The sequence below is a fragment of the Podarcis melisellensis genome, assembly GCF_964234715.1.
Source record: "Podarcis melisellensis genome assembly, chromosome: 11".
In the NCBI taxonomy this organism is placed as follows: Eukaryota; Metazoa; Chordata; class Lepidosauria; order Squamata; family Lacertidae; genus Podarcis; species Podarcis melisellensis.
Window position 1 is genome coordinate 1,256,227 of NC_138543.1, and position 22,213 is coordinate 1,278,439.

A 22,213-nucleotide genomic window follows, 5' to 3' on the forward strand; every position below is an offset into this window, starting at 1 on the left:
TGTCCCTATTTTCAAAAAGGGGAAAAGAGAGGACCCAAATAATTACCGCCCAGTCAGTCTGACATCAATACCAGGGAAGATTCTGGAGCAGATCATTAAGCAAACAGTCTGTGAGCACCTAGAAAGGAATGCTGTGATCACCAATAGTCAGCATGGATTTCTGAAAAATATGTCATGTCAGACGAACCTGATCTCGTTTTTTGACAGAATTACAAGCCTGGTAGATGAAGGGAACGCAGTGGATGTAGCCTACCTTGATTTCAGCAAGGCATTTGACAAGGTGCCCCATGATATTCTTGTAAAGAAGCTGGTAAAATGCGGTCTTGACTATGCTACCACTCACTGGATTTGTAACTGGCTGACTGACCGAACCCAAAGGGTGCTCATCAATGGTTCCTCTTCATCCTGGAGAAGAGTGACTAGTGGGGTGCCACAGGGTTCTGTCTTGGGCCCGGTCTTATTCAACATCTTTATCAACGACTTGGATGATGGACTCAAGGGCATCCTGATCAAATTTGCAGATGACACCAAACTGGGAGGGATGGCTAACACCCCAGAGGACAGGATCACACTTCAAAACAACCTTGACAGATTAGAGAACTGGGCCAAAACAAACGAGAGGAATTTTAACAGGGAGAAATGTAAAGTATTGCACTTGGGAGGCACAAATACAAGATGGGTGACACCTGGCTTGAGAGCAGTACATGTGAAAAGGATCTAGGATTTTTGGTTGACCACAAACTTGACATGAGCCAACAGTGTGACGCGGCAACTAAAAAAGCCAATGCAATTCTGGGCTGCATCAATAGGAGTATAGCATCTAGATCAAGGGAAGTAATAGTGCCACTGTATTCTGCTCTGGTTAGACCTTGCCTGGAGTACTGTGTCCAGTTCTGGGCACCACAGTTCAAGAAGGACACTGACAAACTGGAACGTGTCCAGAGGAGGGCAACCAAAATGGTCAAAGGCCTGGAAACGATGCCTTACGAGGAACGGCTAAGGGAGCTGGGCATGTTTAGCCTGGAGAAGAGGAGGTTAAGGGGTGATATGATAGCCATGTTCAAATATATAAAAGGATGTCACATAGAGGAGGGAGAAAGGTTGTTTTCTGCTGCTCCAGAGAAGCGGACACGGAGCAATGGATCCAAACTACAAGAAAGAAGATTCCACCTAAACATTAGGAAGAACTTCCTGACAGTAAGAGCTGTTCGACAGTGGAATTTGCTGCCAAGGAGTGTGGTGGAGTCTCCTTCTTTGGAGGTCTTTAAGCAGAGGCTTGACAATCATATGTCAGGAGTGCTCTGATGGTGTTTCCTGCTTGGCAGGGGGTTGGACTCGATGGCCCTTGTGGTCTCTTCCAACTCTATGATTCTATAATTCTAAGTGGGGAGAGAGCTAAATGGGGCTGTGTATCAAAAGCCTTTGGCTCCAGGGGAGGAAAGGGTGTCTGTCTGCCTCAGTGGGCCTTGCTGCACTCTGCTTTGGCCAAAGACCTCCATCTTGTTAGAGCAGCACCAATCTACCCGTGAGGCAAGGTGAGGCAAGCGCCTCAGGCAGCAGGATCCACAAGGGGGGCAGATCCAGCCTCCAGGAAATGCAGTGCTGCTGTGGCTGCTGCGACACATTCCTTGGAGGTTGGATCTGCCACCTCCTTGGCAGCCTGCTGGCCCAATCCTGCCTCTGCAGCATCCTTTGGGGAAATAGGAGGCTCCTGCCCTTGTTCCCTAGGAAGATCTTTATTGCCCCCTTGTTCTAGAGGAAGAGCGACACTCACCCCTTCTTCCACAGTGGGGGATGGGCACCATTTTGTGGTTTGCCTCAGGTGCCAAATTGTCTTGGGCCAGTCCTGTGTTAGAGACTAAGAAGATAAGTAATGAAAAGCCTAATCAGAATTGATCACCTTAGCTCTGCTACAGCAGCATATGGCAGATTTCTGACAGCTGAGTGGCATATGAAACGGACTTGACCCAACACTAATAATTATTTCCAGTCGAACCCTTAAGCCCCAGTCCCATGTGACAGCTGTCAGTCAGAAGCATATGGAGCCTTCAACACTTAGCCTCCTGGCATTACAGTGTCACCTCTCTCTTAAGCGCCAGCCATCCTTCAGGGGACTGAAATGAGGCATTCAGTGCAAGTCCTGCACACTTTGCAATCTATGCCAAGAGATATATTCACACCCAATGCTGCTCGTTTCTGAGGGACTAATGCAAACTGATTCCCACTGCACTGAAAACGGTTCAGACCCATGGAAATGACTATGATTCCATTATGACAGTGTTTCCCAACCTTTTTTGGGCAAAGGCACACTTGTTTCAAGAAAAAAATCTCGAGGCACACCACCATTACAGCCCCGTGACATCAGCGCACAGCGTCACGCCGGGAGGGACGCACGAAAGTGTAAGTTTCAATTTTTTCCCCTCCCCCTTGCCTTCGTTCTGTGCCAACCGCCAAAAAGCCAAGAAAAAAGTCAAGACTTTAGGGCAGCAGGTCGACACGGAAGAAGCTCCTACCTAAGGACAGGTGCGATGGCCGTGTCCTCTTCTGCCACACTTGGCAGCCCTGCCTCACGGTCGTGACTCCCACCCTGATTTCTCCCCGCAGGTCGAGCGGCACAGGCAGCCCAATGTGTCCAGCCCAGACACAAGCCCCGCTTCCCCACTCTAGATCCTGAATGCGACCAAGTGCTCTGGACTCCCGAGCAGGATGGGAAAGAGGACTCGCATCTGGTAGCCTCCGGGCTCCTCGCCTGCTCGAGGGATGGCATTGCAGGCAAGCTGCCGGCCGTCGCCATCGCCGCCCCCTCATGCGAGTGGACCTGCCCAGAGTGGTGGGCCGGGGGAGGCTCGCTCTCTGTGGGGATGTGGCCCGCACGCGCGGCCCCGCTTCCTCCTGCCCAGGGCTGAGCTCCTTACCCGCGATCTCGGTCTCACGCACGCGGATCCCACTTATTCCGAAGCTCGCGCCACTAGCCGGGGCTCTCACACCGTGCCAGGGCGAGGCGGCGCGGCTCACTGACGTCATCGCGGCTCGCCGCCGCCCTCGTCTTCCCTGTTCCCTCCCCTCCCTCGGGTCGCCGTGGTTACCGAGGACTGCAAGCTGCTCGGGCGAGCGTGGGGCATTAAGTGAGAGAAGGAAAACTAAAATTAAAACTCGCCTGAAGGCCGCCTCTCCGGATATCTTTCGAATTTTTTAATTTTTCCCGCGGCACACCAGGCAACGTCTCGCGGCACACTAGTGTGCCGCGGAACACTGGTTGGGAAACACTGCATTATGAATATGCAGGCTATAAATTAATTGCTCTGAGAGGCTGATCTTCACTGCTGGCACTTATTTTAATTCTGAGGAGGACTGTAGCTCCCTGGTAGAGAAGACAGCCAGGCGCAATCCCTGGCATGTCCCAATAGGGTTGGGGACGCTTCCTTGAGAGTTACTGCCTGTCAGAGGAGACCATGCCAAGCCAGACGGGCCAATGGTCTGATTCCAGTATTCCAAGGCAGCTTCCAGTATTCCTACAGATTTAAGAAGTCAGGCACTCCAGAGATTAGTAGACTTGAACAATCTTACAAAGAAGAAACTAAACTGAACTTCAATATATGGTCAGACAGAAGACTGGGAAGATATTTTTATTTAAAAACTGCCAACATTTAGCAAAAAAGTACACTATTTTCCATTTTATACAGAAATACAATAACTTATAACTGTGATTAGTATAGCCTGTCACTAGAACCATCATATATGAACACAAAAGAGAACCACATAAACATCCAGATGGATGTTGGAAGTGGAAAAATAATTTTGCTGACACAATTTTGCCACCACAATTTTTTTCTGCTAGATTTGGAAGACATTGCATAGGGATGGCTAGAGCTTCAGAACCAGTCTGCAATATAGTTTTGCGGGCGTGGGGAGAAATCAAGGTATCATTTTGTGATCAGATCTCAGAAACTGTTTGGTAGCTGTTGCCCACTGTTGCTAACACCACAACCAGTTATGTCAATATTTTAAGCAGGATGAAGTTTCTACTACTCTCCAGACCAAATGATAATTTCATGAAATCACAACTCAGCAGCAATTTGAAATGCAAAACGTATTGAGAAGCAGGTTTAAGTGAGAATGAGTGGAAGAGGATACACACCCCTAGGTAGTTACGGTACTATTTCATAAGAACTTATGAACCTACACTAAACCTAAAAACATAGCCACCGTGTAAACCAGTGGAAGAACTGACACTGGTTTATGGTGTTTAAAATATTGCACCAAAATGTGTACCTTGGATTTTGAGAATAGAATGTGAAAATATCTAGGCAATTCAACACATGTGAAAAAATATCACTACAATCGCATTTTGTCTATGTAGTTATGCCCACATGAAGTGTGTGCTAAGCAACACTATAGCATAACAAACATTTCACCCTTGAATTGGATCAGTGTGGCCAATTCTTTCCATTTGATGTAATACAGGCTGCATTTGAGGCACCAGAAACAGATTCTTCTGTGAAGCAGCTTCCCCTACCCAGTAAACCAGGAGCAAAGCTCCCAGGAATAGGACAAGATGAAGGAAGTGGATACACACAGCTTTTATATTTGAACATGACTTGTAACTTTTCCCAATTTTAACTGCCCATCCTCAAGGAAACAGCTCAATTTTCAAAGAGAAAGTTCATGTAAACCTCTCTATCTTCTAAAAGGCTTTTCAAGATATCTGAAAGCCAATGAACATCCAAAACCCCACATTAATTTGGAAAAATAGAGGGTTGTGTGATTTTTAAAAATGTAAGAGTGATGGATAGACAGAAATAAAGTGTCATTGAATACTGTACAACCAAGTAATTTCTTCGTTGCCTTGAATGCACAATGCACATCAAAATTTGTTTGTGATTGTATATCCTGCTACAAGTTGTCTAATATGACTTGCCTGTGAAAATTGCCAGTTCTACTCTTGGCCAACTATTCCGGTTGTCCAAACATCTTAAGTCGACTGCAATTCCAGGCAGAAAAAAAGTGGACCAGCAGACACAGAACAGTCATGTTAACTAGTTACCCATAGCAGTTCATCACAAGCTCCTGGATACAAGGTCACCCTCATGCTGGAATATTTTATTTTTAAGAATAATGGTTTGCCTCCCAACCACAACCATCCAGAGAACTTCTTGACTGCTATTTGATTTTGGACTTTGGGTATCGGAAAACCAAGCCACATCACATTTCACCTTTGCCTTTTCCCCTTGATGGCAGTCTTTGCTGGAGAGTTCAGTAGACAAAGTGTACAACAAAGAAAGGGCAAATTGTATTCACTTCATTTGTTCTTAATGAATAGGATAAATCATATATTTTTGTTCACTGTTTTACAGTACATGAGTCTCGTTTAAACCAAGAGCAAAGGTGACAAAGGCCTGATTCAGAAGTAACTAAAAGCTCCTGTTTCCTACTACATAAATTTGTCATAGTAAGCCTCACCCTCAAAAACGCCATCTCTCCTTTCACCATCAAAGATCAGAGGACATGAAATGTGTTTAAACTATGTTTTGATAACAAGTAAGCATCTGAAATCACTAACCATGGTTTCAAAACAAACTACCATTCCCTGAGCTTTGCCATGATGGGCGACAGTGGCTTGTTTAAAATTGCAAGGGAAAGAAAAGCTGAAACTACTCAAACCAGAGGGGTTCTATGGCTCATTTACATAACCATGGTTTCCTCTTACATCTGAAATGAGCCTAAGGCTTGTTTCATTCTAACTTCCAGTACATACAACAAATAAAGAAACCCCACACTGAAATTAATAGAGATTGTGCAGCAACAATGAACTTGTGGATTGCATCCATTAGATTGTTTTGTAAAAGCTAGCATATGTAAATAAACACTAAAGAATTTACCAGAAGTCATGCTGTAATGACACTACAACAGGAAATGCCTCTTTCACAAAGAAAACGCAGGTGGGACATCAGGAATATCAGGTATATAAGGCAAGAAAATGCTTTTGAGCCTTGAAGAGATGAGTGCAAAACACTTATTCCTCAGGTGCTTCATGCTACTTACGTATTCCGTTTACAGTTTCACACAATGGAATATCCATGCTTTTTCCATCCAAATATTTACCGAGTCCATATAGGGCAGTTGACCAGGGTTACGTGTGTCTGTATAATTCCCCAGGTGTTGCTATTGTGCATCCTTTGCTTATTTCAAAATTTAAATCTAACCAATTTTAACTCCCTTGTTTCTCTACAACAGTATTCCATCGTTATGTCTCTTGGCCTCAGGCATTATTTAGTCAACCTTAAACACTGTTAGGCTTTGATCCTAAGCACACTCACTTGGAAGTAAGCCCACTGAAGTTATGGGACTTATTTCTGAGTAAGCATGCCTAGGACTGTCACGCAGACTCATTAATTTTGGCTGAGTCATGCCAATAGGTAATAAGCCTGCTCCAGATATCAGTGGGTATTACAGTGGTGCCCCGCAAGACGAATGCCTCGATAAACGAAAAACCCGCAAGACGAAAGGGTTTTCCGATTTTTTAGCGGCTTCGCAAGACGAATTTTCCTATGGGCTTGCTTCGCAAGACGAAAGCCCATAGGGAAATCTCCGGGGACAGCGGGGAAGCGCAGCGCGCCTTCTCCTCTGTTCCCGGACCTGTCCTAAGGCTTGCGGTGGGAGGTCCGGGAACAGAGGACAAGGCGCGAAGGGCTTCTCCTCTGTTCCCGGGGCTTGCGGTGGGAGGAGGGTTTTTCCTCCCCACCGCCAACATTCAGAACAGCTTTCTGAATGTTGGCGGTGGGGAGGAAAGCCCTCCTCCCACCGCAAGCCTTCAGGACAGGTCCGGGAACAGAGGGGAAGGCACGCAGCGCTTCTCCTCTGTTCCCGGACCTGTCTTGAAGACTTGCGGTGGGAGGAAGGTTTTCCTCCCCACCGCCAACATTCAGAAGGCTGTTCTGAAGGCTGGCGGTGTGAAGAAAAGCCCTTCTCCCCCGCCAGCCTTCAGAAGAGTTCCCGCCTAGGCTGCGGATAGCAGCCTGCTGCCCCGTGCGAGGGGCGCTCTTAAGCAGAGCGCCCCTCGCGCGGGACAGATATTCGCCGCTTGGGGAGCCCTGCAGGGGAAGTCCTGCAGGGCTCCCCAAGCTGCGAGTGTCTGCCCCTCACGCGGGGCAGCAGGCTGCTATCCGCAGCTTGGAGACCCTTCTGGACCTCTTCTGAAGGCTGGCGGGGGGCAAAAGTCTTTGCCCCTCCTGCCTGCCTTCCCGGGGGCTTTTAAATCGCCCCGGGACAGCGGAGAATTCATCCGCTGTCCCGGGGCGAATTTAAAATGCTGCCGTCTGCCAGCATTTTAAGATCGCCCCGGGACAGCGGAGAAGTCTCCACTGTCCTGGGAAGGCAGGCGGGGGGAAGCAAAGACTTTCGCCCCCCCCCCGCCGGCCTTCAGAAGAGGTCGGGGGACAGACTGTCCCTGGACCTGGTCTGAAGGCGGTTTCCATAGGAACGCATTGATTGATTTTCAATGCATTCCTATGGCAAACCGTGCTTCGCAAGACGAAAAACTCGCAAGACGAAAAGACTTGCGGAACGAATTAATTTCGTCTTACGAGGCACCACTGTATAATGATTTAACTAGAGCAGCAGAAGAAATTAATTTGTGCTGTTAAATAGGATATTGTCACAAGTCCCCCTCTCAAGAACTCTTAGTTGCAAAGAGATATTTGGCAACCTATAAGGACAGGCCCACAGTTTACTAACAGCTATTTTCATTTCAAAAACAAAATAAACCACATGTTTGCAGAACAAGAGCAAAAGGTGGATTTTTAAAAGCTGTTAACCAGTTACAGCATTAGTTAGATGGCTAGATTTTAAGAGACTATTATTATGCATTTAGCATTTAAGTATTTACACATCATAGGTTATATAGTGGTAAAAAAGGAATCTAATGCACTTGATATTCTATACCCTGAGTAAAGGAGCATTACAAACTAGAAGTCACAAGAAGAAGTCTGTTCCCGCTTTGACATATACTGAAAGCATCAATGACCACAAGCCCATTTCCATTGTTTGATCATTATACAGCACTTGCATTGTGGAAATGGCAGAAATAAGTTCTGGCATTGGAGAGCTTTCCAACTTCACAAACCATTGGAAGCATTTGTTAGTTAAAGCTCCTCATGAAAAGGAATCACATTGGCTTGATTGATACAGTTCTTGCTTTTCAAAACTTGAGCTTTGAGGTTCAAGGTAAAAAGCAGGTGCATCTGAAGACATGGCCTCATCTCAACTCTTGGGAAGGAGTCCGTGATATCTGAAAAAGACCCCCTGCCTTGTTACACTTCACTCTTCAGAGAGAAAACTAATTTGGACACCACACATTAAACAGAGTAAGAGAGAAAAAATGCCCATCAACACTCAAAAGCTATACTGAAAAAACATGTTTGAAAGTAGTGGAGTCCCCCCTCCTTGTCTTTAATATCAAAATGTCCACAGACAGAAGAGGAGACTGTGTCTCAGGTGCTCTTAAAAGTCACATCCATCTTTCACTTAGCTGATCTTGAGATGTCTGGAGCGAATCTAAACTGACAATCTAATTTTCAGCAACGTAGAAGAATATACTAAAAACTCAGGTTCAACTTGTGTATTCTGCAAAAAAAAAAAGCATTACAATTTGGAATGAGTACAGTGGTACCTCTGGATGCGAACGGGATCCGTTCTGGAGCCCCATTTGCATCCTGAGTAGAGCATAACCTGCAACTGCACGTCTGCGGGACGCGATTTGCCACTTCTGTGCATATGCGTGACATCATTCTGAGCGTCTGCGCATGCGCGAGTGGTGAAACCTGGAAGTAACGCGCTCCGTTATTTCTGGGTCACCGCGGAGCGCAACCCGAAAATACTTAACCTGAAGCTACTTCAACCCGAGGTATGACTGTATAGTGATCCAAAAACACAACCACTCTCAATGGAAACTGCAGAGCACCATAAAAAACTGCTTGCTGGATTTGGCTGAACACATAACAGCCAGCCATTCCTCGACAATAACATTATTTACTCAGAATGGTTACAAATTGCATTATTTCAGGCAGGGCAGACCAAGGAAAGTGAAGCATATTATGCAGTTCAGATTCTACTTATGCCTATGCCTTTACTGAGACAGAAAGAGAATAAAGTCTGTAACAGATTTAAGGTATAAACATTAATCTAACAGCATAACAATATCACTGTTTTCTCCTTAAACACAAGTCTGCTGCGTAATGGTAACAATGCAACTAATTATAAATTATGTGTGGATTATTCAAATATCAATTATTTAACTCCTGCATAATAAAAGAAAACTGCAATAAAAAATAAAGTATAAAAACACTCTGCCAATTGTTGTTAACAAGCAGGGGAAGACTGCTGAAGCGTTACAAACCTGCAATACAAGAAAATGGCTTTTGCTGGTGTTGGTTGCATTTATTCTCTCCATAGTAAGTCTACATAACCACAGCTCAACCTATTCCCATGCTGAATTTTAATGTCCATTATTTCACAACTGTATCACTCACAATATCAAAACTGCTCTGGTTCTTTTGCCTCCCAAAGCTTACTTAAAGCGAAGGGGGGGGGGGACCAAAACCCAATCCTATAACTGTTATCTAGAAAACTCATCAGAGTGGCGACTAAACTACTTGCCCCATGTTTCTCTCCAAGACAACAAGTAACTATCAAGAAGCACAAACACAGGTGTTTCCCGCTGATTCAAAAATATAGAATTACAAACAAAACCTCTGTTCAACGTGGTATTTACAATAGCTTAAATGGGATGGCTTAATATGCATTAAAATTGATATAAAATTGATATAAAATGGCTGAATCTGTACTAGCCTTTTCCAAGTAACTGTCAAAAAAGTCATCATGTACATAGTGCTTTTTTTATCCCACAAACTACGTGAAATCTAGAGTCAATTGCTTCTTCAGCCCTGACCTTGAGTGCAATCGCTGCAGATGACACAATGCATTATTCAATGCTTGTTTGCTTATACTGACCTCACTGTGTAGTACTCTTAAATGGGATTCTCACTTCTGAAGTGATTATCAGAGATATCGGCAATTAACTTTCACCAAAAAGCTGCCATGACAAGATCTGGCAAGCATACGAGGGCAAAACAAGAAGAATGGATTTGTTCATATGTGATACAGTGCAAGGAGACCTAACACTCTCTGAATCCTTAAAAAATACACAGGCAGTAGACTTGTGTTTAAGGAGAAAACAGTGATATTGTTATGCTGTTAGATTAATGTTTTGGACATTGTATCGCTATTAACTCAAAGAACTGTTTAGCAACAGTTTGGTGCTAAATTGATGTTCAGGTGTTTTTCCAGCAAAGCCATGGTTTAATTATTAAGTTTGAATATCCTGACCTCCGACATGCTAAAAACTCAATCTAGTGTTACTTAGTGCTTGAAGTGTTGTGCAGGGGACTTTTAATGTATGGTAATCACCAGTTCCTCGAGGCACAGCTAAATCAATGGGACTGCACAGCCTTTTTCCAGTCTGGGACTTCAAAGAATGCATTCAAATTGAATGTTGAGTGTTCATATTTGTGAGCTCTCATTTACATACTACACAGGTTCCCACAAGGAAATATATTACTAAGGAAATATCTTTTACACATGCCAAAATCTGCCAACCAAAATGAATTATTATTCTTTTTTAATATTCTGTTGGGAGCTGCCCAGAGTGGCTGCGGAGGCCCAGCCAGATGGGTGGGGTATTAGTATTATTATTATTATTATTATTATTATTATTATTATTATTATTATCCTTCATGGATCACTGCCTTGTCGTGGCAAAGGGGCCCGAATAACTCAGAGAAGCTATGAGGCAGGGCCACCCAAGATGGACAGGTCATAGTGGATAGTTTTGACTAAACGTGACCCACCGGGAGCGGGAACCAGCAAGCCACTCCAGTATCCCTGCCAAGAAAACTCCATGGGCAAAAAGAACAGGCATATAAAAGTTATGATGCTGGAAGAGGAGCCCCTCAGGTCAGAAGGCATCCAACATGCTACTGAGGAAGAGTGGAGGACAAGTACAAATAGATTCAGAGCTGATAAAGAGGCTGGGCCAAAGCTGAAAGGTCGCTCAATTGTGGATATGCCTGGAAGTGAAAGGAAAGTCCAATGCTGTAAAGAAAAATATTGCATAGGAACCTGGAATGTAAGATCCATGAACCTGGGTAAGTTGGATTTCGTCAAAAATGAGATGGCAAGAATAAATATTGACATCCTGGGCATCAGTGAACTAAAATGGACGGGAATGGGCGAATTCAGTTCGGATGACCATCATATCTACTACTGTGGGCAAGAAACCCGTAAAAGAAATGGAGTGGCCCTCATAGTCAACAAAAGAGTGGCAAAAGCTGTAATGGGATGCAATCCCAAAAATGATAGAACGAATCCAAGGCAAACCTTTTAACATCACAGTAATCCAAGTTTATGCACCAACTACTGGTGCTGAAGAAACTGAAATTGACCAATTCTATGAAGACTTACAACACCTTTTAGAAGTGACACCAAAGAAGGATGTTCTTCTCATTATAGGGGATTGGAATGCTAAAGTAGGGAGTCAAGAGATAAAAGGAACAACTGGCAAGTTTGGCCTTGGAGTTCAAAATGAAGCAGGGCAAAGGTTAATAGAGTTCTTCTTTCAAGAGAACAAGCTGGTCATCACAAACACTCTTTTCCAACAACACAACTCTACACATGGACATCACCAGATGGGCAGCATTGAAATCAGATTGATTATATTCTCTGCAGCCAAAGATGGAGAAGCTCTATACAGTCAGCAAAAACAAGACCTGGAGCTGACTGTGGCTCAGATCATCAGCTTCTTATAGCAAAATTAAAGCTTAAACTGAAGAAACAAGGGAAAACCACTGGGCCAGTAAGATACAATCTAAATCATATCCCTTATGGAAGTAGAAGTGAGGAACAGTTTTAAGGACTTAGATTTGGTGGACAGAATGCCTGAAGAACTATGGATGGAGGCTCGCAACATTATACAAGAGGCAGCAACGAAAACCATCCCAATGAAAAGGAAATGCAAGAAAGCAAAGTGGCTGTCCAACGAGGCCTTACAAATAGCAGGGGAGAGAAGGCAAGGAAAATGTGAGGGAGATAGTGAAAGATACAGGAAATTGAATGCAGATTTCCAAAGAATAGCAAGGAGAGACAAGAAGGCCTTCTTAAACAAGCAATGCAAATAAACAGAGGAAAACAACAGAATGGGAAGAACCAGAGATCTATTCAAGAAAATTGGAGATATGAAAGGAACACTTCGTGCAAAGATTACCATAATAAAGGACAAAAGTGGTAAGGACCTAACATAAGCAGAAGACATCAAGAAGAGGTGGCAAGAATACACAGAGGAATTATACCAGAAAGATATGGATGTCTCGTACACCCCAGGTAGTGTGGTTGCTGACCTTGAGCCAGACATCCTGGAGAGTGAAGTCAAATGGGCCTTAGAAAGCACTGCAAATAACAAGGCCAGTGGAAGTGATGACAGTCCAGCTGAACTATTTAAAATTTTAAAAGGTGATTTTGTTAAGGTACTACACTCAATATGCCAGCAAATTTGGAAAACTCAGCAGTGGCCAGAGGATTGGAGAAGATCAGTCTACATCCCAATCCCAAAGAAGGGAAGTGCCAAAGAATGCTCCAACTACCGCACAATTGAACTCATTTCACAAGCTAGCAAGGTTATGCTCAAAATTCTACAAGGTAGGCTCAACCAGTATGTGGATCGAGAACTCCCAGAAGTGCAAGCTGGATTTAGAAGAGGCAGAGGAACCAGAGACCAAATTGCAAACATGTGCTGGATTATGGAGAAAGCTAGAGAGTTCCAGAAAGACATCTACTTCTGCTTCATTGACTATGCAAAAGCCTTTGACTGTGTCGACCACAGCAAACTATGGCAAGTTCTTAAAGAAATGGGAGTGCCTGATCATCTCATCTGTCTCCTGAGAAATCTCTATGTGGGACAAGAAGCTACAGTTAGAACTGGATATGGAACAACTGATTGGTTCAAAATTGGGAAAGGAGTACAACAAGGTTGCATAATGTCTCCCTGCTTATTTAACTTACATGCAGAATAGATCATGCAAAAGGCTGGACTGGATGAATCCCAAGCTGGTATTAAGAATGCTGGAAGAAATATCAACAACCTCAGAGATTCAGATGATACAACCTTGATGGCAGAAAGTGAAGCAGAATTAAAGAACCTTTTAATGAGGGTGAAAGAGGAGAGCGCAAAATATGGTTTGAAGCTCAACATCAAAAAACCCGAAGATCATGGCCACTGGTCCCATCACCTCCTGGCAAATAGAAGGGAAAGAAATGGAGGCAGTGAGAGATTTTACTTTATTGGGCTCCATGATCACTGCAGATGGTGACAGCAGCCACGAAGTTAAAAGACGCCTGCTTCTTGGGAGAAAAGCAATGACAAACCTAGACAGCATCTTAAAAAGCAGAGACATCACCTTGCCAACAAAGGTCCATATAGTTAAAGCTATGGTTTTCCCTGTAGTGATGTATGGAAGTGAGAGCTGGACCATAAAGAAGGCTGATCGCCTAAGAATTGATGCTTTTGAATTATGGTGCTGGAGGAGACTCTTGAGAGTCCCATGGACTGCAAGAAGATCAAACCTCTCCATTCTGAAGGAAATCAGCCCTGAGTGCTCATTGGAAGGACAGATCATGAAGCTGAGGCTCCAGTACATTGGCCACTTCATGAGAAGAGAAGATTCCCTGGAAAAGACCCTGATGCTGGGAAAGATGGAGGGCACAAGAAGAAGGGAACAACAGAGGACGAGATGGCTGGACAGTGTTCTCGAAGCTGCTAACATGAGTTTGACCAAACTGTGGAAGGCGGTGGAGGACAGGGGTGCCTGGCGTGCTCTGGTCCATGGGGTCACGAAGAGGCGGACACGGCTAAATGAAAACGTTGTTGTTGTTGTTGTTACAGTGGTATCTCCAGCTGCACACAAGATCCATTCCGGAGCTCCGGTCAGATCCCTGAGGAATTTGCAATTGGAGGTGCTGCTTCTGCACAATGCGCAGTGCGTTTCTGCACATGCGGCGAACCCCAGAAAAATACTTCCAGGTTTGCCGCGTGCGTAACCCGAAGGATACGCAACCAGAGGTGTGTGTATCCAAAGGTACCACTGTATTATGATTATTATGATTGCTGTGATTTGCTTGTGTTTCCGAACAACTCTTTTTATTTTAAAGGAGAAATTACTCCTTTTTGTTGTTGCTGCTTTGAATCATACTCACTTATCTAAATTGTTACTTCTCTTTCCTTTAGGTTCCCAAACACTGCCAGAGCTCAGCTATAAAAAAGGTAGGTTTAATTTTTCTTTTAGTTTCCACTGGAATTGTTAAACAGACATTAGAATATTTCAATGAATCTTTTTAAAAAATACTGTTCCCCAACCATTCTGATTCAATTTATATCCTTTAAAAACTCTCAAGAACCTCCCTTTTATTTTGCAAGCTTAAAACCCAAAGATACTTCACTGTTTCATTGCAGGCATGCAGGTTTCTGCGAAGACAATTCCTACTACCATCACTGGGAGGGACAAATGCATATTTGAGGGCAGAGTTTCACCTTATGTCTAAGATAATGGAAGGGCTGCCAAATTTAATAAGCAGAGTTATCATTATACATAGCTTCAGGGAATCTAGTTGGGACTTCAGTTTAGAAATCCAACAGAAAGCAAAAATGGATTTCAAGTCACGTCTCACTATTACCTTTCAAAGCTTTCATACAATCAATGCAGCTCAAGCAAATAGGGAATTATCTGTCCATCACGAACATTTTTTTATTGCAACCCCATTTGAGAAATCCACTTTTCTCCCTTGTACATTTATATGATACACCTAAGCAATGTCAAAACCAAGAGGGAATTGGAGTAAATCCATTATGTACTGCTGTTGCACAGCCTTGATTTACCGTACTTTTCTAAGACGCCCCCACGTATTTTGGGGAGCTCAAATTTAAGAAAATGAACTATTTGTGTGGGAGGGAGGATGCCGAACTAAATATCACTCACCCAACTGTCAAACGCTAACAATCGCAAGCAATGCAAGCCAAATTGACAAAGCAGCAGCCAATCCAAAGCAGCCCTTGCAGCAGACACCATTCACCCCCCCAATCACTAGATCCTGTTCGCGGATGCAACCAATCGCCTGTCCTCCCTCTGCAGTACCCATGTATAAGACCCTTCCCCCATTTTTTACTTTATTTTGGAGTAAAAAAACCCTCGTCTAATACATGGTAAAGTACGGTATTTCAATGAGGCATGCATGATCCCATTGTAATGAATGGAAAGTGCATGTTCCCAGAGCTTAGTGGATTTCATTTTAAATGATGAAGTTTTCATGAAAATAAAACTGAATTACATAAGGGATCAGCACTGTCAATATAGTTCCTACAGGTGGTCTCCAACTGGCTGCAGACTCCCCAGATAGTAAACCAAGAACAAGCCTTCATTGCATTTCATGGCTTTTTTGAATGCCCGCCCCCCCCGTAATACAGACCAACAGCATCGTTCTGCTGAGCCAAACTATGTCTTAGTTCCAAGTAGTGTGGCAGCAGCAGGGGAGGAGGAAAGCAGCCTCCATTTTCTCACTGTGTAGGTGTGCTTATTCATGGCAAGTCCTAGATTGGCTGAGTACATGCAAATCATGCCTCTGCTGAGAAAAGACTAGATGGGGGCAGATCTAAATGAAGATGGACCTATTCCCTGGTGGCCTTTTTGCATTTCCTTATCCTCCAATCAACCTCAGACTTTACGGGAGGCAGAAACCTCTTAGCATTACTGCTTTTCCTTTGGCAATACTTGCACGGGATATAAACTAACCATTGCGCTACACCACTTAAGACAATGTAATCAGTCTCAGAATGTTGTCCAGGTTTCTCAGGGCATAGTACTTTCTGACTTAGATAAACTGCAAGCACACTTATCTTTGTGCAAAGAAAACAGGCAGAATGACTATGAATGGAAATGCTTCACTGCTATCTGGGTCGAGAAATCTGAGCGAACTATTATTTCCAGACAAGCAGCATTTACTTGGTGGCCTTAAGAGAGGGAGAGCTGACAGACTCACAGACTCCAGAGCGCTGTCCAGAGTGCTCAATCCAGGGTTCCTTCCATGCAGGGAACTTCAAGCAAAGCATCCGTTTCCCTACTGACCAGCGTGTCCCAATTCTCCTTCAGTGCCTGAAGCTGCCCCTGTGACTGAGGTCATGGGCAAGAGTTTCCTTTTGTTTTGGGGTATAGAAGGAGCTTCCTATTGGAGCCTGTGTGCTAAGTGGGCTGCATTTAGTAGGGTATTGCCATAATGGCTGAGGAATCTCAAATGTAGGCCAGCACTAAATAAATACCAGAACAAATCAATCATACTTCACTCTACTGTTAGCAAAGCAATAAGGAATAAAAGCTTGATTGTAAGGAAATTAATTGCTTCTTTACATAAAGATGGATTTATAAATAACAAAAAGACATGAGGAGGAGGCTGAAGACAACAAACTGTCTTTCTCACTGAGAAGAATCAGCAACATCTATAGGAAAAGACTTGTTTCCCCCCTTGTTCTTCAAACACAAATGCAAAAAGGCCAGCAGCCACCTTATACTAAGATAATTTCAGGTTAAGAATCTGTACTGAGTTACCCATGGCATGTGTTTTGACGCTTTGCAGAATTCTGTAGTGTTCATAATACATTCATAAATATACATAATTAACACTGGCTTGAGTCAAATAAAAAATAAATAAAAATATAACATACAATGAAGGACTTTAATAACCACACAACTGGTGTGTGTAAGACTGAAACAATTTTCTCTCACTTATTTTCACAACTTTCCTGCAACATATTAACCATATTCCTCTAGAACCGGCACTGCAATGAAAATGTAAGTAAGGTCAGAGTAATTCAGAAAGAAACCAACTGCGTCTGGAACATTTACAGAAGCACAGCAGAGCACTGAAAGCAATGCAAGGATTCCATAGCCAGTTCACACATGAAACTAATGAAGTATCCGGTGTCGGTGCATCTGCTAGGAAGGCCCAGCTTTGTTCACTCCCTGAAACAAACCACAAGCAGTAAGCTGGTTGCTTTGGAGAGAAACAAACTGCAAGCCTTGGTGTGCAGGAACCATGAAGCTGGTCTCTGGTCTGTTTCTCCATCACAGTGAAGTCAGGAGTGGGAGACAAATGAAGCAGACCAATACATTGCTCATTTGCAATAAACCATAATTAATTTTTAACTATGGTTTACACACAAACCACTTAAAACACCTGTACTTAAAACAAACAGGCCCTAACACTGTCTGCGCTGATGTTGTGGATTATTTTCCATTGTAGGCAATGTTTTTGATCAGGTGCATTTGTTATGGAAGAGAGATTGAAAAGTGAATAAATTTTCCAGTGGTATTGGCTACCTAACTTATATTCATCTTAATTAAAGCTGATTTTTAAAATACTATAATTAATGAGTTTGTGATATGGAGTCACCCTACATGTAACATAAACTCAGAAAAAAACTTTTATTGATCAACACAAGGGTGTTTAAAAATGATGTTTAAAGATGTTTAAAGATGATGGTAAAAGCCATCATCTGGAAAGGATGTTTAGCACAGACAACAAAAACAAAGGATGAAAAGTTCCAGGCGCCACTACAAGCACCAATGTTTGAAAAGAGAATATTGCACTAAACAAAGGACCCTGCATATTTATTATTATTATTATTATTATTATTTTAAAATCTCCTTCTTCACTGACCTAGAAAGGAAACCAGCCATTTTCTGTATGCCCCAGCAAACCTTGCCTGCTCTACATCCCTACATGTTGATAAAACTTGATCGATGAACCTGTATTCTGCTTCGAGACTGATAGAGTCCTGCACAGGAGCACGTTTCAGGCGTTTGGTTTCTTGAGTGTAGCCTTGTCTGCTGGATTCCAGCAGGCCGTCCACATCCATGGCTTGGCTCACATGACCAAATGCAGCACCAGGGTGTGAGTTGTTCAGCAGGCCATCACTCTTGTCTGCAGCTGCTGACCACACACTTGGAAGTGGAAGTTTGTTTTTTAAGTGGTGCTGAAGATAGAACACACGCCGTCTTCAAAGAGAAGAAATAAGAGTAAATCAGCACTTCTGTTGATTGAAAGTAACATTTCTGCCCTCTTCCCCATAAACTTCTTCACAACTTGTTAAGCATTTTTTTTATATAAAAAAGGTTGACTTCTAAATTCGAAATTCCTCATTCTTTGTATCTGATGTCTTGTTGGCAATGTGCGGAGTCTGTGATACTTTGCAAGGAGACAGATTCACACTAGATCTCCATCTTGCTAAATGGACAAGGGAATTCTAATTAATATCATTGATGTAACGGACATCAAAACTCAAGTCCTCCTTTGCTGCCGGATAACAACCTTTTATTGGTGGGGGTTGGGGGGGTTGGTGCTAACTCCAGAATGCAAGAACTCAAAAAGGTACGTCTGGAGTATGGTAAAGGAAAGATAAAGGACCCCTGGATGGTTAAGTCCAGTCAAAGGCGACTATGGGGTGCGGCGCTCATCTCGCTTCAGGCCAAGGGAGACAGCTTTCCGCATCATGTGGCCAGCAGGACTAAACTGGCGCAACGGGACACCGTGATGGAAGTCAGAGAGCACGGAAACGCTAAAGTATGGTGGGTGATAACGTGAACCAGTGTCGTTTCTTCAGGAGCATGAAAGCTGTGGAATTTCCTCCCTAGTCCTTCCTTCCTCCTTCCCTTTTTCTTTAAAAAAATTAACTTCTTATTAATTTTATGAGAAAAACAATAACCATAAACAGTATGGGTCTCAAATGAAGATATCAGCAAAAGGATTTTTTTTAAAGGGTACATATAACAGGACAGTGCTCTTTAGAGATATGATAGAAATATGGACAGTGCTCTTTAGAGATATGGATTTCTTACTGTTCATTGACTCAGTAAAAATGTGCTGTCAAAACTTCTGAGTCTTTCTTGGAACATTTCCTGGCCTTATGAACCAACTGAATCAAATATTTGAGCCTTCCTCCTTCCTTAATAGCTTTTAGATATAATAGCTTTTAGATCAGAGCTTTCCAAACTTTTCATGTGGGTGACACACTTTTTAGACATTGCATCATTTCAAGACACAGTAATTCAGTTTTACTTGCAAACCAAAGGTTAAACTAACTCTTTTCCAGCTGCGGGAGGAACATGGGGAGCATTCGCATGACACACCTACACTCTGCAGCCGACACACCAACATGTCACGACACACACTTTGCACTAGATCAAGATGGGCTTCTTCTGGAGAACTTTGGATCGCCCTTGTCAGGGAACTGACATCTAAAGCGCCGCAGGTGCAAAGGCTCCCTGAGGTTGAGAGAGCAGTAGCAGCGGAAGAGGGAACCAGTAGAGGGCGAGCAAGAACTCCAAGGGAAAGTGAGTCGGAGGGATGGCTCAGAGACGCTTCAAGCGAAACCAGTGGGGAGGTCTCAGGACCTCCTATAGGGACACCCACACCTCGACGGAAACTGTCACGCCGAGAGGCCAGACGACGTGTTTCCGTTAAGGAGCTTTTATGTTGGAAACGTTTCCGAAAGCAGCCACTTTCGGATTCTACTAGTGATTGACGCAGCCATGCTGGAGGGGCTCCGTCACAGGCAGAGGTTTGAAAACCTGATCAAACTCTGAGGGACTTGCATTTTACGCACAAGCAGCTCATCGTCCCATCACAGCAATCCGAAAGTCACCGAAAGCCAGCTTGTGCAGAGAGAAGCATCATGAGCAACCCAGCCGGAACCGGGGGTGCAGGAGCAGCTGGAGGGGGTCCAAGCCTGGAAGAAAGGTACAGAGCGTTGGAGATCCAGTTGGCGCTGCAAACGGCGAGGCTTGAGGAGAGGAGGGCTCAGGATGCAGAAAAGGGAAAGGAGAAAACCACCCCGCTCGCCAGAAAGGTACCAGGATTGGTGCAGAAATTCGGGGGGGATCCCAGGAACTATCATGCCTTTAGAACAGAGATGCAATACGCTCTAAACTTGCAGTTTGATGACTTCCCCGACGAGGAATCGCGAGTGGCGTATGTGATTGGCCATCTCGAATCCGGGGCGAAAGATTGGGTTAGACCCCTGATGGCAGCGAATAATGAGATCTTAAAGGACACAAGGAAGTTTTTTCGTGCCATGGACCTGATGTTTTCCAGCGATATTGAGCAGGGGGTGGTGCGAAGGCAGTTAATGGCTTGCCAGCAAGGAAGCAGATCTGTCCGTGAGTACTGGACTGAATTTACTATGCTGATTCATAAATTGGGGTGGGACCTATCGGCGGAGCCCATCCAAATGCTTTTCGAAGAGGGGCTTTCTTCAACCGTCAAAGATGAGCTTTCCCGGGGGCCCAGGGCGGAGTCTATGGACCAATTAACCAAATCTGCGCTGGCCATAGGAGCGCGCCAGGAGGCGAGGGCTTTGGAAAGGCGGGAAGGGAAAGGAGACCGTTGGAGGGAGTTCCGCATTCCAGACATTCCAGAGCCATCTTTCCCGCCGGCAGAGCCGATGGAAGTTGGAACAGCGCGGGCGCGCGCAGTTTCAAATCCCAGTGAAGGGCGGAAGAAGGAGGGAAAGAGCGCCAAGAGATGTTATCTCTGCCAACAGCCAGGGCACTTTGCCAGAGTCTGCCCACAAAGAAAGGAATGGCAAGGGATGGCAGGAGCTGTTGGGGGAAAGGAAGAGGAAAGCAAGGAGCAAGTAAAAGCCAACGCCTGGCTGCCACCGTCGGGGCACAGCAGCCAGGCCAAAGAGCAATGAAAGTGCCCATGCCAGAACCTCCCAGACCTGCTTTAGTGATAGAGGTGTTACTAGAACTGCCAAACGGACACCCACTAAAGGTCAAGGCGCTTTTGGATTCAGGCAGCTCCTGTAATTTCATGAGTAAGGAGTTTGCAGCTGAGCACCAGATACAGACCATCCCTTTAAGTAACCCCTTGCAGGTGACTACGATTGACGGCAGAGAGCTGTTGGGGGGAGAAGTTAGCCAACAGACTGTCCCGATGATAATGAGAGTGGCAAGGCACACCGAACAGATAGCGTTTAATGTGGCCATCCTGGGAGGAGCGCCCATCATTTTGGGGATGAGCTGGCTGGCGCTACACGATCCGCTAGTGGGCTGGCATCAGAGGGTGGTCTCCTTTGGGTCAGCGCATTGCCTAGAACACTGCAAGGAGGGGAAGGTCTCGGGAGGAGACAGAGTCACCCTAGCGGGGATGGAAGTGATGGGCAAAGGGAAGGTGCCCCCGCAATACGCAGATCTGAGCAACGTATTCAGCGAAAGGGAAGCAGACAAACTGCCACCGCATAGACCCTTTGACTGTCAAATCAACCTACTCCCAGGGGCCCAACTCCCAGTAGGCAAGCTGTACGCCATGTCAGACAGGGAGATGCAGGAGCTGAGGGAGTTCATTGACAAAAACTTGAAGCGAGGTTTCATCAGAGAGTCCCGAGCGGTGGGGGGCAGCCCAGTGTTCTTTGTGGACAAAAAGAACACAGACAAACCGAGACTGGTGTGTGACTTCAGGGCCCTCAATGCAGTGTCGGAGCCCCTGGCTTTCCCTATGCCCCGAATTGACGACATTTTGACCAGAGTAAGGAAGGGAAAAATTTTTACAAAACTGGACCTGCGGGGGGCGTACAATCTGATACGCATAAGGAAGGGAGATGAATGGAAGACCACCATGTTTACCCCTTTGGGAGCCTTTGAATACCTCGTTATGCCCTTCGGTCTACAAGGGGGCTCCGCCTGTTTTCAAGCTTTTATAAACCACGCTCTGGGACCTTTGCTCTACAAGAACTGTGTGGCCTTTTTAGACGATGTGTTGGTGTATTCGGAAGATGAGGAACAGCATGTGAGGGACGTTCGAGAAGTGTTGGGCAGGCTGCAAGCCAACCAGCTGTGGGTGAAACTGGAGAAGTGCCAGTTTCATACCAAGGAGGTGGAATTCCTGGGGTACCGCTTGTCAGACAAGGGATTGGCCATGGATCCAGGCAAGGTTCAAGCGGTACTGGAATGGAAGACACCGAAGACCAAGAAGGACGTGCAAAGATTCTTGGGGTTTGGGAACTTTTATCGGAAGTTCATCAAGAACTTTGCCCACTTGACGGCGCCCATCACCGACTGCC

The 22,213-nt window shown here is 44.7% G+C and overlaps 1 protein-coding gene across 1 annotated transcript in view; it reads right to left on the bottom strand.

Annotated features, from left to right (window-relative positions):
* Positions 1 to 16,808: 16,808 nt before the first annotated feature.
* Positions 16,809 to 22,213, bottom strand: part of PTAR1 (protein prenyltransferase alpha subunit repeat containing 1) — a 51,174-nt gene continuing 45,769 nt past the window's right edge. Inside the window, exon 7 of the mRNA XM_081930708.1 lies at positions 16,809 to 18,149. Coding sequence (XP_081786834.1) covers positions 17,804 to 18,149 — 346 coding nt within the window. The 3' untranslated portion in view covers positions 16,809 to 17,803. The remainder of the gene's footprint in view (positions 18,150 to 22,213) is intronic.